This window comes from Vanellus vanellus (assembly GCF_965231255.1).
Source record: "Vanellus vanellus genome assembly, chromosome: 22".
In the NCBI taxonomy this organism is placed as follows: domain Eukaryota; kingdom Metazoa; phylum Chordata; class Aves; order Charadriiformes; family Charadriidae; genus Vanellus; species Vanellus vanellus.
Window position 1 is genome coordinate 7,527,136 of NC_138927.1, and position 15,444 is coordinate 7,542,579.

The 15,444-nt window shown below is 56.0% G+C and overlaps 1 protein-coding gene across 1 annotated transcript; it reads right to left on the minus strand.

Annotated features, from left to right (window-relative positions):
* Positions 1-9,247: 9,247 nt before the first annotated feature.
* On the minus strand, positions 9,248-15,381 carry TRAPPC3 (trafficking protein particle complex subunit 3). The gene is made up of 5 exons (XM_082494295.1): positions 15,286-15,381; positions 12,429-12,526; positions 12,102-12,201; positions 11,664-11,846; positions 9,248-10,998 (listed from the first exon to the last, which is right to left on the minus strand). The coding sequence occupies exons 1-5, from the start codon at positions 15,325-15,327 to the stop codon at positions 10,879-10,881; spliced, it is 543 nt and encodes a 180-aa protein (XP_082350421.1). The 5' UTR covers positions 15,328-15,381; the 3' UTR covers positions 9,248-10,878.
* Positions 15,382-15,444: the final 63 nt, after the last annotated feature.

Consider the following 15,444-nt stretch of genomic DNA (forward strand, 5'->3'; position numbering starts at 1 on the left):
GGTGGGGGAGTGTCTCCTGGGGTCTCTCCTTGGGCTGGTGGGGGCTTCTTGGCCTCTTTCTGCACAGGGCTTTCATGACGCTGCCTTCTAGCCCTGCTCGGGCAGGAGCAGCCCCTGGGCTTTCCCGGGCAGGGCTGAGCCTGGGCTGGGTGGCTGCTGCGGCAGTGGCTGGCCCTGCCGGTGGCCTGGGAGCCACTGCTGGAAAACCCTCAGGAGCCCATCTCCCTGCAGGGGTACGAGGCCATAACTCATGTATCAGCGGGAGCGATGCTCGTGGCTGCCTGCCCTGCCGCAGCCCCCCTTTGGCTCTGCTCGTCGGGTGGGAGGTGGCACAGCCGGCCAGTGCTGGGGTGGGGAGCAGCGTGCTGGGCGGCCGGGCACTGGGGAGCAGCCAGGAGGAGCTGGGACAGGCGCTGTGCTGGGAAGCGGTGAGGTGAAGTCCCCAGCCGGGCAGCAGGCTGCTGAGAAGGACGAGAGGGGGGGTCGTGGGTGCGGGAGTCCCTCTGAAGCATGGCTCATGGCGGGAGCTGAGGACCCTCCCTCGCAGGGAGCTGTGCCTGAATTGGGGTAAAGCCCAGCCCTGCCTGCCCCTGGGTATCCCAGTCCTGGCCCCGCAGCTCCCACCATCCAGTTCCCGAACTGGGGTGCCCTGTGGTGACCTTCCCTTGCGCCAGCCCCGAGCAGGGCAGCTCAACAACCAGCGTAGCTTGACTTTTATCCCAGCCCAAAATCAACATGGAGACTTCGGCAGACGCTTTGGGCCGGGTGGGGGAACCGTGGGGTGGAGAAGGGACCTTTCCTTGATCTGCTCTTACAATAACAAAGCCGAGAGCCTCCTGGCGCGCTTGGCCGTAGGCTGCCCCAAGCAGCGCACCCGTGCCGGCTGGGGCTCAGCTGTGTGCCGCTGCCCGTGCCCAGCACCGGCTGCGCAATGCGCCTGCCGGAGCCTTGCTCAATTAATGTGAGTTGGTAATGACTTTCTGCTGATATATCCTTCAGAAACCAGCACCCTGACATGTGTCCTTTCCTCTACCCAGAGCAAATACAGGGACATGGCTGCTGCGGCGCTCGGCCCCAGGGCTGGATGTTCCCCATGGGCACAGGTGGGTGCTGACGGTGGCTCCCGGGCACATTGGCTTCATCCTCCCTTTGCTGGGAGGGGCTGGGGGATCTGGAGCAGCTGGAAATTTTGGGTCACAGTGCATCAGAACCACCTGGGACACAGGGAGGGGTAAACGGGTGGCTCGTGGGGCTGGCTGCGGGATCCAGCAGTACTGTGGAGCATCTGAAGCCCAGATGTCCAAACCTCGCCCCTCACCAGTGCAGATGAAGGTGGCCCATGGCCAGTAGATCAGTATCACTTCACCTCTGCACCAGAATGACCTCCTCCTGGTTGCGCAGGGCTGCGTGGGCACTGGGACGCATTCCCCCTGGCTGAGCTTCAGAGGGGGTCAGCAGCTCCGCAGGGGAGGTGCGGATGGCCGGGAGCGGGGGCATTGCTGGGGGCTGGCGTGTGTGGTGATGGCTTCTTGGCGTCTTCCCTGGCCTCGGGGATGGGGAGACCTGATGTGCCCCCTCCTGTTGGTGCAAGCAGGAGCCCCGGGGGTGCAGCAGGGCCCTGCTCAGGGATCTTGACACCCCCCCAGCAGAAACGGTGCCGGCTCCATGTGCTGGGTACAGACAAAGGGCCCAGCAGAGCGTTTCCTCAGGATCCCGTGGGGCCTCACAGTGATGCCGGGGCAGCCCGGCCATTGCTCTTGGAGTCTAGTAGCGCTGTGCAGGCGACACCCCTCCCCGCTGTCAGGTTTTAGACTCGAGTCCTCAAAAATGCAAAAAATGCAATGGGAATCAAGGTTGGCCTGAAGATTTTTGATCTTTTAGCAATTGCTGCAGTATTGCTGTAAGTACATCCAGATGGCTGCGGACCACACAGAGGCAGCGCGCCCCGCTGCCGCCAGCACAGCCACCTTTGGGCCACCCCTGTCCCACCTCAGCTGCGGTGCTTGGGGACCTTGTGGACCTTCGGGATATGTCAAGGGGCAGCGCTCGAGGATGCAGCAGGTTGAGCTGTCTGTCATTAAGTTTAACCCTAATGGGGGGCTGCAGGGTGACCCCGGGGCTGGTGGCTTGTCATGTGGCTCCGAGGGATGCTGCAGCAGAGCCATCGCCCTGGCTTGTACCTCAGGCAAGGATGCGACCTCCAGCGAAGCTTTGCTAAACAAAGGGGGCGCTGAGCATTGTGTAGCCGAAACTATAGATCAGCTGCTGAGAAGTGATGCTAAACTGTGCCTCCAAACCACTGGGTCCGTCCTCTCGGCTCCCGGTGCGATCCCTGCCACAGGCTGCGATGGGTTCCTCAGTATGGCAAGTCGCTGCCTGGCTCCGTGAGCTAATTTGCTGTTTATTTGGCCTGAGCTTTGCTATTGCTGAAACTTCAAATGGGAGGGAAAATGGTTGGTGTAATTTATTACAGGTTAGCTGCTGTGTCTGCAGAAAGCCGGGGCAGGGCGGACCTGGGCTTGTTCTGGCGCTTTTCACTGCATGTCGGAGCTGAGAAGGGAGGGATGGGTGGATGGAGGCGATGGCTGCTGCCCAGCAGCATGTGCCTGGGAGGCTGGCGGATGTCCTGGCTTTGGGGTGCTCTCAAGGGATGCCCAGTCCCTGCACACGGTGCTTCATTTCTCACCCGGTGTGGTGCAGCACAGCAGAGCCATGCTCAGTGCGGGTGCCCTGGCCCTGGTGCGGGCGCTGCTGCCCATCCTCCTTTCGCCACTCCCAAGAACTGATGGGCAAGTGATCCTAAATTAGCTGGGAGGCTCAGTTTAACCCACCACTCGCTTTGCTCATGCTCAGAGCCACGGTGGGAGCAGGGCTGGTGGGACGGTGCAGGTGCCTGGATCCAGCGGGGGGTGCCGGAGCGGGCAGAGGGGCAAGGGCAGGGCTGGGGGTCCCTCCTGCCCGCGTGGGCTCCTCTAGAGCACCCGGGTGCTGCCAGTTCTGACTCCGTGTCTGGTTCCTCCCAGAAGCAGGAATGTGTTTACCAAAAGCTTGCTCCTCAGGGAACAAACCTGCGGTGGCTTTCGTTGAAAAGCAAGAGCATTTCTAGGGAGATCAGAATTTCCTTTTCCAAAAGCCAGTTCCCGTTTAGAAAAACATGTTTTGACCAAAAACTGCTGCCTGATTCTCTTCTCTCTGGTCTAGCTGAGAGCAGAAGATAAAGTGCCGGTGGTGTGAGGCGGGTGCTTTGCCCAGCTCTGGTCCTCCCCAGTGGCAGCTGTGACAACCAGTGTTCCCCAGTACAGGGGGGTGAGGGGCTGCCCCCACCCACCAGCCAGCATCACCCCGAAGCCACCCTGGCTGCTGGCATGGGGCTCACATGGTACCTGTCGGGTGCTGGGAACATCCCCGCCGTGTTCCTCCTGCTCCTTTCCCATCACCGGGAGGAAGGTCCCGGTCCTGTCCCCGCTTGCCTCCGGTCTCAGCTGAGCACCCATGGGCCAGTGGCCCTTCTCTCCCTCCCCTCTGCTGCCCACCAAACTGAGGAAGTCGCAACCGCAGAGCTCTTGAAAGCATTTTTTTGGTGGAGACCACCGGTACTGAGAGATTAAAATTGCTGTTGTTTCTTCCATTACTCAGCTTTCCTGAATTATGGGGTGTAATACTCAGGGAGTGGGAATAATTAGGGGAGAACAATGGCAGGCTTGAAGGCTTAAATACGCCTGTGTGGTACTCCCAGCCAGTCCAGCCTGCTGTCACATTTCTCTAGGCCTCCATTTTCCACAGCCCGTGCCAAGCCGTTTCCACTATGGGTACCCACTCCTCAGCTTCCTCATTCCTCGGGCTCCGCTCCCCGGCCCGGCTGCCCCGGTTAACGCTCTGCTCCCCGGCTCCTGGCCAGCCGGCACCCGTGGCACGGCTCCCCGCACCCTGCCTGGCCGGGATGCTGCAGCACAGGGGATGCGGGAGGGCAGAGCAGGGGGATGCTGGAGCCCGGGGTAAGGGGATGCTGGAGCCTGGGGGGATGCAGGAGCCCTGGGCAGCCCATTGTCTCTTTGGTCCCTCCAGGATCCTCCACGCCGGGCAAGCAGAGGTCCCACTGAGTTGCTTCTGTGCTCGAGGAAGCTGCTGGTTTTCTCCCCTCCGGCTCCTTGGTGGCATCTTGCTCAAGCACCTTCCCAGCAATGGCTCGCCACTGCGGGGCCTGGGGGAGCGGTAACGGCCCCGGCTGGGGAGCTTGGGCAAGAGGCCGGGATGCCAGCACTGGCCCCGGGGCAGACGCCGGCTCCAGCCGGGGCACGGGGGTGGCTGTGGGGAGCTCCCTGCCCAGCAGTGGGACGGGGATGTTGAGCCACAGCCTGGGGCAGAGCCGGCCCCATGCCTGGCAACTTCTCTCGGAGCTCTTGGATGTCAGCGCTAGCACTAATTAAAACAAAATCAATATTTTTCTGCTGGGAGAAAAAGAGATGCTGTTCTGGCGAGCACTTTCCTCTGGGTGAGCTCCCATGTCTCAGCTGCCCGCACGTGACGGGCAGGGAGAAGCCAACGGGATCCTGGGGCTGAGATGAAAGTCTGGGGCTTTGCTTCGTTCGCGGAGGGGATTGGCTTTAAATTTTCAAATCACTTCGCTCCTCTCTCTATTAACTTAACCGCTTGGATGACTTGACCGCAGCCGGTTCCCTGCCATCCAGGCATCCAGTTCGGTCCTGCCCGTGGTGAGCCGCTCGCCACAGTGGGGACGGGATGGGGCTGGGGGTGGGCTGTGTCCTCGGGGGGCTCCTGCGTGGCGCCCAGTCGGTGTTATTTGTGTTGCTGCAGGGCTGGTGTGGGGATTGGCAACTGGGAAAGGAGGAATTGGCAACCGCGCCACTCTTCCCGGGCACTGCTGCAGGCTGGGACACCACAGGTTTGAATGGCTGCAGGAAATATTTAATTTAGACAGTAGCTGCTTTTGGGGGCAGCTGAGCAGGGGCCGGGCTGCCTGGGGTTCCGCCAGCGGGTTCGGGAGCTCGGGTCAGCCCAAGCGCAGCGGGGACGGGCTGAGAGCAGCTCCTGCCCTGGGCTGGGTTAGTTGCCCTTCAAAAACCCGCCTTGCTGCAGCCCGGAGAAACACAGGCGGCTTCGGCAGCTCCCTTCCTTGGAAGCCACAATTAAAACTATTTTAAAAGAAAACAAACACTTCTCATCAAAATGCCTGTTGGTTCCCAGGCCGCAGCTGAAGGTCTTCCCGCGGGCCGATGCCGGCAGCTCCTCAAGCTGCCCCCGGGCAAACCCGCCCGAGACGGGCGCGCGGCGTTCTGGCTGCGTTTGGTAATCGGCCCCTGGAAATTTTACATCTTCCGTAGAAAGCCAGAGAGGCCGGGCTGGTGCTCCCTTGCTCTCCCCAGGGTATTCGTTTCTGGGAAGGCAGCGAGCTTACGGCTTCAGTGTTTGTTGTGCAGAGCGGCTGCACGGGCCGTACCCCGTCCTGCGGGCGCTCCTGCACCGTCTCACACGGAGCCCGGCGCTGTGTCCCCCTGCCGCATCCTGCGCCGCCAGGCAGCGGAGGACGGCTTCCGGAGGGGAACGGTGCTGCTGCTGGCAGGACAATAGCGGCTGTGGTTTTAATTATTGGGGTTTAGTTGTGTGGAGCGGAACGAGAAACCGAGAGCAGTGAAACCGCAGGGAGAAAGGCGGAAAGGATGGTCTTTGGCCGACTGCCTGATGGGAGGCGTTGGTGGGGGTGGCTGTACTGTCCCACAGCCGGGAGAGCACCGGGCGTCCTCGCTGGGTCACAGCACCGGGGCAGGAACGATGGTGCGGCTCAGCTGATGTCAGCCTCTTGTGGCTGTCGTGCTGTCGCCCAGGGCCGTCCCTTCCCATCACAGCTTGGCAGGGGCTGTCCAAACTGCCACGTATGGAAACAAAGCATCGTGCGGTGACGCTGGAGCACAGACCCGACTGGGTACGGGGGGAAAGGGGACATTGATACAAAATGTGTCCCTGCCCTGGACACCCCTCGTCCCTGCACGTGCTGCTGGTGCTGGTCTGTGCCTGGGAGCGGGGATGTCTCTCTCTGCGTTTCCAGTGCTTCAACAGACGCCTTCGCTGCAGTGGGGCTTTCAAAGGGCTGGACCGGCTCCGCAGCCGGGCAGAGCGTGGGAGGAGGGGGCCTGTTCCTCTTAGGAAACACAGAACAATAAAAGAGGAACAATGGAGCCTCCTTCCCCTCACCCGAAATACCAAACGCCACCAAACTGTGGCAGAGCTCCGAGCAGCACTGCTGGGGCAGCTCTCGCCCCAGCCCGGCTCCTCCTCGGCCCTGGCAAGGGATGCTGCAGGAGGGCGGGCGCCAAGGAGCAGCGCCAAAGGGCTGCCCTGACCCGACACTGCTGCCGGTGGGCATTCCTGGCTTTGGAAACTGTGTTTGGGGCAGGGCAGTGGATTTGCGGCATGGCTGTGCCTTGGGGAAGGGTTTTGCAGCTGCCCAGGCTCCCTGGGTCAGCTGAACGTACTTCGTGCCCAGCCCAGCTGCCTGGGAAGGTATATAAGAGCATCCCCAAACCCAAACTTGACAGTCTGTTATCAGGCAGAGAACACGTTTGTGTGGTACCCGAGTGGTGCCAAGCGTGGGGAGATGCTTGGTCGGGTTGGCCAGAGCTGGGAGTCCTGGGACAGGGACGGATCTGTGCCTGGCTGGAACCTGCACCCTGAGCATCCTCTCGCCTGGCCATCGTGCTGCCAGCGGACAAGGGTTTTTCAGTGCACGGCTGGAGCACCCTGAGGGGCTGGGGCTGAGCATCCTGGGCGTGCGGGGCTCGAGGGGGCTGTTGTTGAGCTGGAGAGTGGATGGTGGCAGCCCGTCACTGCCCACACCTCGGCTGCTCGGGGCTGCCGGCACTGTGCCAGCCCTGCCATGGAGCTGCCGTCCTTGGCACACAAACCCTCACGAGTTGAAATATCCTTCACATGGCTCCAGCGAGCACCCGGCACCCCGGCCATGCACATCTGGCTGAAAGCTGTGGGAGCTGCCCTGGCAATGAGGACACCAGTCCGGAAATGCTTCCCTCCCGGAGAGATTCCCCCGTCCCCATCGGGGCTCCTCTCCTGGCACCATCCCTGCCCCGTCAGCGGGCGCTGGGCTGTGGGGTCTGCAGAGGGACGGTGCCCAGGGCTGCTGCCTGCCCCTGGTTTAGGTGGCAGGAGTGGGGCTGGGAGCTCTGCTTCCCACCAGCGAGGGGAGAAGAACAGACAGCCCGGCTCCAGGCTGGTGCGAGGGTGAGAGAAGGGTGCTGTTGGCTCAGGCTGGTGGTGTGGAGCGTGGCTGCGCTCACCGTCAGCTCTGCTGCAGCCAAAATACCCCGCAGCCCCGTACTGTGCAGTCAGAGCAGGGTGGCAGCAAGCTGCCCTTGCCGGCTGCCTGCAGCAAGGCAGGTGACAAACCCCGGGCGAGCTGGGAGTGGGAGCACCTGGGGCCATGAATGGGTTTAAACCCTCGAGCTAAACCCTGGGAAGTCCGGCATGGGATGGGAGTTCAGCTCCCGCCAGTGTGCACTCGGGACACGCTCCAGCCCGGGATGGGGTTGGGAGGCAGCACTGTGGCTGGGAGCCGGCGTCTGGGCGATGCAGAGTCTGCCTGCTGCCATCACGGGGTGGCCAAGCCGACCGAGCGGCCAGCGTAGGCAAGCAGGGGCCATGTGCGGTGCGGGGGGCTCACCCCGTACACCGCTGTCTGGCGGCACTGCTCCCACCCTGTGTCCCACATCCCCCACTCAACTTGTTGCTATTGTCATCCCTAATATCATGCAGAGATATGAAAGGCTGAAAGTCGCCTCTTTTCCTGCCAGGTTAAATCGTTCACCAGGAATGTCTATTATTCCCACAAGTCAACTTTCCCCTTCGCGGTATGTGTCCAGGGGTCAGGCCTGGCACTACATGAAAGTGAAGGGTATTCAATAACCTAGAGCCGTGGAAAGGCTTTAGTCCAACTCCAACCATGTTCAGGGTTTTATTGATGCAGCATGCCTTTCCCCATTTGTTTCCTATAAACAGCACATGGTAATATTTAGTAGGTTTCAAACAGAGCTTTTTGCATATTCTCCCTGGTCTACAATGAGCTACTCGGTAGTAGACAGTTTTAATTTACTTAATGCAATTTTTGCTTTTTGTTCTTCCAGAGGGTCTGTGCTGGTTTTGACCTAGTTGCCCCAGCAAATTACTGCACAGCTCCATAGTTCCCGGGGCAGCGGCAGCCCGGGACCCACTTGCCGCTGGGGCCGAAGGAGGGAAAGGACCTGGTGTGAGCTCACTATTGCAAAATAACCCCCTTTTAGCTGTAACGTCAGCAAGGAGGACACGGGGCCTCCCTCCTCCCGGGATGGTCCCTGGGGGCAGCCGCTGCCCAGGGCTGTCTCGGGAGTTGGGTGCGTGTCGGGGCTGTTTGGGGCCACTCTGGCTGGCAAAGCCCGGCCTTTGTCACCCGCCAGGCAGGCGCCACGTGATGCTCGCCAGCCCCAGCCAAACAGAAAAGCCACTTTACTGCAAAAGCTGCCGCTTCCCCGTCCTCGGGGCTGGCAGTGGCCGAGGTGCAGCGATGGGTGCTCAGTGCCCAGGGCTGAGTGAGGCTGCGCGGTGCCCCCCTGGCGCTGGGGAGATGCCCACCGGCACGCTGCGGGGCGGCTCCCTCACGTTGCAGGCTCCTGGGAAGCATTTACACCATTTATACAACGACAGAGGATGAGAATTCCTGCAAGAGCCAGCAGTTGCCATTCCTCGCCGGCATGTTCCTGGCCGCAGCGCTGCATGGCCAACGGCAGCCGTGGCGCAGCCCCCTCGCCAGGCTGGCATGGGGGGGGGGGCACAGAAGCCTCTCGAGGTGACTTTTTGCCACTATGAAGGACCAGAAATAGCAAGTCCTAGCTCCCTCCACAGCGGAATGCCTTGGGCTGGCAGTAGAGAGTCCCTGCTAATGTACACGCATGGGTATTCACGGGGCAGAAAAAGGCCAGTCCTCAAACAAGCAAACATTGACTGTCTGGTTTCCCAGCGCTGCACATCAGCCCCCCAAGTCCCACCCCCAGCCACAATCCCTCTGTGTGCTGAATATTGGGCAGCTTTCCTCCCGGCAGCAGCTTTCACACGCGCACCGACAGTCAGACATTCTTGGTGCGGCGCTGCCGTCACCCTGCCAGCCCCGAGCGCGCACCGCCCTGCCGCTGCTCACCGCCGGCACCCGTGTCACCAAGGAAAAAACCCAAGAGGAAAATGAAGATTTGACACTGGGATTCTTTTAATGCAATTGCTTTTAAAATGCAGACTTAAAATTAACTATAAGGGTTAATGATGAGAAACGATGGATCTTTTTCATCTCCGCAACATGACCACGCAGCACCTCTGCCTCCAAAACCCATCAGCCACTCCTGTTCCTCAATGTCATTCTCTGACTGCTTTCACAGCAAGTCACACCGCTTCACAGGACACACATCATGCTGGGCACCCAAACCCTCCCAAAGGGACTCATTTGGGCAAAAACCAGGACGGGGTGAGACGGCCAGTGTCCAGATAACCCAACATTCATCCAGAGAACCTAAATGAATGGCAGCTCTCTCACCTCACACTCAGGCATAAACCTACAAAGGTACCGGAGCCGCCAGCGCCTGTGGAAGCAGAGTAAGAGCCATCGACTTTAAGCTCCCAATTATCTCTGTGGATCTGTGCCTTCATGCTATGTAAAGTGATTTGAGAACTGAACGCTGACTGCATTTTCTGGCTGAATAGGATGGCAGAGAAAGTCGATTTTCCAACATCTTGCTTTTTGAGATATAATGCTACTTGTATATTTATTTTAACGAACAGCAGCTGCTACCCACCACCAAAGCACGCCAATTCAAGGAACACGGGAAATTCTGTTGTACCCTAAACATCTGTGAGAACATACCCCAGCACCACCTCCACACTGCGCTGTGTTTATACACCGTAATGGGGGAACAGACTCTACTCGCGGAAATGCATTTAATACCTCCCAGTCGTTAGTCTCAGTTTTGTTTTTCGTTCCGTGGACTTGCCTAGCGGCCCCTGGGCTGTACACGCTGCTGACCACCGATGGCATTTTAGCCTCTCTTTCCTTTTCTCCATTTGAATTATTTACTGCTGCTGCACTGCAATTTAATGGTTCTCCTCTTCCAAGAGGGGAGTCACGAGACCGCTGGGGGAAGAGAAACTGCAGAAAGGCCCCGGCCACATGGACCTCCTGAATCTGCCGGTGCTGGTGATGCCACTGCTCCTCGGCAAAAGGAACCTCCCCGAGCGGGTGCCAGCACTCAAACCGATCTCCCAAGTCACCCTTCTGTATCAAGCTTGCATTTTACTAGTAACTTCAGCATCAAATGCAGGAAGCCAGTTTGGTCTGCAGAAATACTATGCACTTATCTCCGAATGAATTTTAAACCCCTCTTTCTTAAGGACAGCATTTAACAGTAAATCAGTGGGCTCTCACAACTTGGTCTCCAATTCTGGTAATAAATCATGGATTCAGATCTGCACAGACTGGAGCTCTTCCAGAGTCTGAGCAGTAGCTCTCGCACAACTAAACATCACAATTAGAAACAGAGCGTAGAAAGAGTGCCCAGGGTAATACGAAAAAGACATCACCTTATGAAAAAGCTTCAGAATGAATCTGTGAAATAAACAGCAACCAGACAACTGTCTTCTACAGAAGATGAAAGTAACAGTAGAAGAATATAATTACATCTTAAACAGTCAGTGAGTCAGTCTGAATGTACAGGGGCACGAGATCCCTACAGATCTGTGATGAAAGCGCTATATCCCTACAGATCTGTGATGAAAGCTAACGGCCAAAACCAGCTGGTCCCCTCCAGTCCCAAAGGGAGACTGGGTTGTGATTCACTCTTCACCAGCCGGAAGATTGTCTTCAATCCGCCTGATGAACTTCATTCTTATTTCTGTGACGCTATCACCCTTCAGTGTGTCCTGGACAAATTTTACATCTACGGCCATCTGAACCTAGGAAGAGGAAAGAAGAACTGTTATCTCCCTTAAAATAGCAGCTTCTCTAGGAACTGTCTGATGGCGACGCACCAGCTTAAGGATTCTGAGGGCATGACACGCAATGCAGAGCTCTACAGAAGCACTCATTATTTTTCAAGATCACACCCTCCTTGTGCATTGTTGTGGACAGGGGGCACCTTACCTCAGCAAATGTACCTCGTACAGCGTAACTGGGACTCCCTGCAGAGATCAGAGCCCAGTTTGCTCCGGGCTACACGTCCTGCTGCTTCATATATGTTCCTCAAAAACTTCAGCTAAGCAAAATAATCAAGCCTAAATACAGACTCCTAAATCTGAGACAGAGCTGTTCTGTTCCAGCAAATTCCCAACCAGGGCTCACAGCAGTTATAAAGTGAGGATTTTGAAGCTTCATAAAAATTCAAGGAGATACTCCTGCTGGTACTTGGGCTATAAGATGAAGGCGCTTGGTCAGCACCTCTGGGACTCACAGCTGCCAGCCCCAAAACCAGCTGAGCGCTCCTCTAGCTCTGCTCTTCTGGGAATGGATTTCATGTTCAAAGCAGACACACAAGTCACGAACGCGGACTAGACATTAAAGTATCTGCTGATACCTTGGTTATTCCTATTTCTGTCTCACTGGAAGAGAGACGTTGGCTCACCATTTCCAGGGCACCTCGCAGCACTCCACACAACAGGTTGGAATAGATGAGAGATGAGTGGTTGTCAGGGAGCTCAACAAAGTCCACCAAGGGGTTATTTTCCAAGATCAGGGAGAACTCATCACCTCCAGGGCTCCAGTTGGTGATGCTCGGAGTGATGCCCAGGTACATTTTAAATGCTATCTGTTATGTCAAAGAGAGTATGAACAAAAACACATCTCATGAAGTAACAGCACAGCTTTGATCTTTATCAAAATACTACAGGGTTTTGAAAACACCACTCCTTCCTCCCATTTTCCACCAGTCAGCAGTAGTTGGGGATCTAATTCTCTCTTTTTCCTCCCCGAAACCTCAGTCAAACTCTCAGAGCAGTCCTGTGAGTAGCAGAGACTCTATCCTCACATGCAAAACCTGACAAAACTGTGCTTTGACAATTACCTTTGCAATAACATCTGCAGTTTCACGGAAATCATGGCACCTTCCAACATTGGACCGGGCCAGAAAGTCTTCTATTAGCCGAACGCCGATGTTGTAACCCCTGTGAATGTACCAAAGAGCAACAGCTACAGAGTGGGAAGAGCGTAGCTTTAGAAAGACAGCCAACGTTTATAAAAGAAGACAGTGGAGGAAAAAAAATTAAATCTGAGGAATATCAGTATTAAATAAAATTCGGTCTGCCAGGCTTTTACTCTTAATGCAACACACAGACGTGCCACACTGCAAACCCAAGCTCCTACAAGGCTTCGCGGCAGCAGATCCACTTACATTTTGTCAAGCTGCTTGTTGACGTCCTCGTCATTCTCGTAGTCCTTGCACAGCTGGGTTACCAAAGCACCGTACGTCAGTGTGAAGAGCTCCGAGTTCTAGACAGGGGCAAAAAGGATTTAGCACAAGGCAAAGAGAAAACTGACTGAGCACTGCTGCATCTGTGTCCAGCGCTGCTTCCGTTGGCCCAGAGAGGGGGAACAGAAACCTGCTGTCTCAAAGGAATTTGCTGCTTAATAAGGAGGGATCCCTGTTCGTATTTTGGCAAGGCAACTTCAGCCTCCTTGAAAAGAGAAATCCTCTTTGACTAGGAACGACTGAGCGCTCGCTTTCTCTCCCTCTCCACGCAAACAGGACTTCCCATTAACACATCCCGAATCTGACCTGAAGAGGCAAGCCAGGAGGCTGCTCCATTGTTAGGAACTCTTGTCAGCTGCCAATTAGCATCTTTCTGCTTTAACAAGCACATCCCCAGATAACTGCAATGACACCCCCAGGTCATTTTGTGTGCTACTGATCACCTGGATGGATAAACATACAGTTGCCAGGAACCTGAATTTGTTTCAACTACTGTCCTAGAAATGCAAACTGGCTCAAACTGCTCTTATCTGTGTTCCATGAACACACTGCAAATGGACAACGCTCATTAGGCTCCATTTCTGGCCCTTTCAACAGGACAAAAAAATGCTCGTCCATTTACAGATTTATTACATTTCTGCTACCAAGAAAAAATAAAACTCATCTGGTCCCTAGAAAGTTATCTAGACACATAATTTGCTTCATACATTAAAATCAGCTCCTCAGACCCGGAAGAGGAACTGCAAGGACGATTGCAGGTCAGGTCAGCAGATCTCTGTTGTGCACATCCACTTTCTGTGCCTGGCTAGCATCAAAGTTACTTGGGCTTTCTTTGCCCAGTTGCCAGATTTGCAGAAAACACCAAGGAAAGAGGTCTCCTCTCCCAGCCACCACTGTCACCCATCCTCAACCTGAAGCAATGATGTCAAAGTGCATTTTCTTGGGAGCCATTAAGCTGGACCAGTGATTACACGGTCATTAAAGGCTGCAAACAAAATGTTACAATAGGCTTTAGCTTTTCACAGAATCCGAAGGAAGTGTTTTCAGGAACAAATAAACCATCATTATTTCTGCTTTCAGTTATAGCATTCAGAAACATTACAGAGAGTCTAATCTCAGATTAAAAGCCTATCACCTACCATGAGATGCATAGATGCAGAAGGTGAAATGAATGGCAAATACCAATACTACAGAATGAAAGCAGCAGGCAGGCAGAAAGGAAGGGAAAAGAGACAACATCAGAGTTAAGTGACAACACTGATAGCACTTCATTCTGAACAAGATTCCACAAAGCCAAGACAAACACACGGAGGAATTGCTCTCAAACGGCAACACTCAACAAATAGAAATTGGGTTTGTTAGAAGACACAGGGAATTCCACCTTGTCGTTGTAAGCACGTGAAAAGAACCAGTCAGGCTTCTTGGTACTTTTGCTCAATTTTAGATCTAAACAATTGATACATTCTTTGGGGTTTTTTACTTACAATTCTGCTTTCATCCTGGAAAGATCAAGGTTGTGCAAGTTCACATCACTCAAGAGCGAACAAGGCGGAAGTCTCCTGTAGCTCAGCTGGCAGAGTCAGACATTTGGCAGAGAATTTAACGGACATGCAAAAAAGGTTAAGCTATTTTTAAGGATTTCAGTAATTTTAGTAAAGACAGGGCTCAGCAGCTGGAGAGAGTAGGGGTACATGGATGGAGGAAATCCAGCTGTTACCAGTCCAAGGGCTTGTCGTTTACTGTGTAAAGCCGTGAAGCCATCACCTACTGTTATCAGCCCCAAAGTCTGCAAACCCAGTGTTGGTCATAGTTATTGCCTGTGACTGCTATTCAGGTCACTTTAAACAATGCAAACTTCTAAATTCATTTTCAGTCAATCTAATGGAATTAGAGTGCCCAATACTTTTCCTTTTTTTTTTCATATTGCAGACTAGCATATAGTCTCAAACATTGTATAACCGTTCTGTGGCTACAAAAATGTCAGAATCCTAATGAAGTAACACCAGTCCTTAAATAAAAATAATTGTATTTAAGGAGTTGAATCCTTATTAGAGCATCCCTCATGCTGCAGAGGGGGCAGGAGCAGGCAGCTGCCTGGTCTCCGCTGAGCCAGAACCAACCCGTCAACATGGCCATAGACGGAGAAAGAAAAGATTTTGGTTTTTATTACTTGCTTTCAAATACTGACATTGCCTCAGAAATGAATTAATTCGATCTGTTTTGACCCAGAGTTAGACCTCAGCTCTGTAGTCGCGTTTTCCCTCTCTCGTTTCGCAGGTGGCCGGACTGATAACGCGGAATCGCTCAGAGAGGAGAAAAGAGAGGCAAGAAAAGCGTGTGCGTTCTGTCGCGTCTCCAGGAGCGAAGCGTCCCGTTCCTGTCTGATCTCTGACCCCGGCACACGGTACTCGGCTGTCCTGCCCCGCGGTGCGGATGACGGCAGCTCCCCTTAGAAACAGCTGCGGGTACCGGACGCTTTAGGCCCAGCCCGTTACCGGGCCGTGGGGGGGCCCGCAGCTCCCGCCATGCGCGTCGCTCAGCGCCCCCCGCTCCGCACCAGCGCCTCGGGCCCCTGGGCGGGCGGGGAAGGTGGAGGGGCAGGTCCCACCGAGCCCCCCCCGTCTCGCCAACCGAGGCGGGCAGCGCGGCCCAGCGGCGGGCGGGCAGTGTCGGGCCCTGCCACGGACCTCCACCTGAGCGCCGGGCCGGGCCTCCGCCTCCTTCGCACCCCCCGCCCGGGGCCCGCCCGGTGCCTCAGGCGCCGCGGCCCCACCGTTACCATTTTCTTGCTCTCGGTGCCGCGGCCGGCCTGGCGCGACATCCTGCCCGGCCCGCTCCGTCTCCGGCCCGGCCCGGCCCCGCCGCCTCCCGCACAGCGCCGCGCCGCGGAGCACGCCGGGACTCGCAGTCCGCGTCGCACCGCCGGCCCCGCCACGCA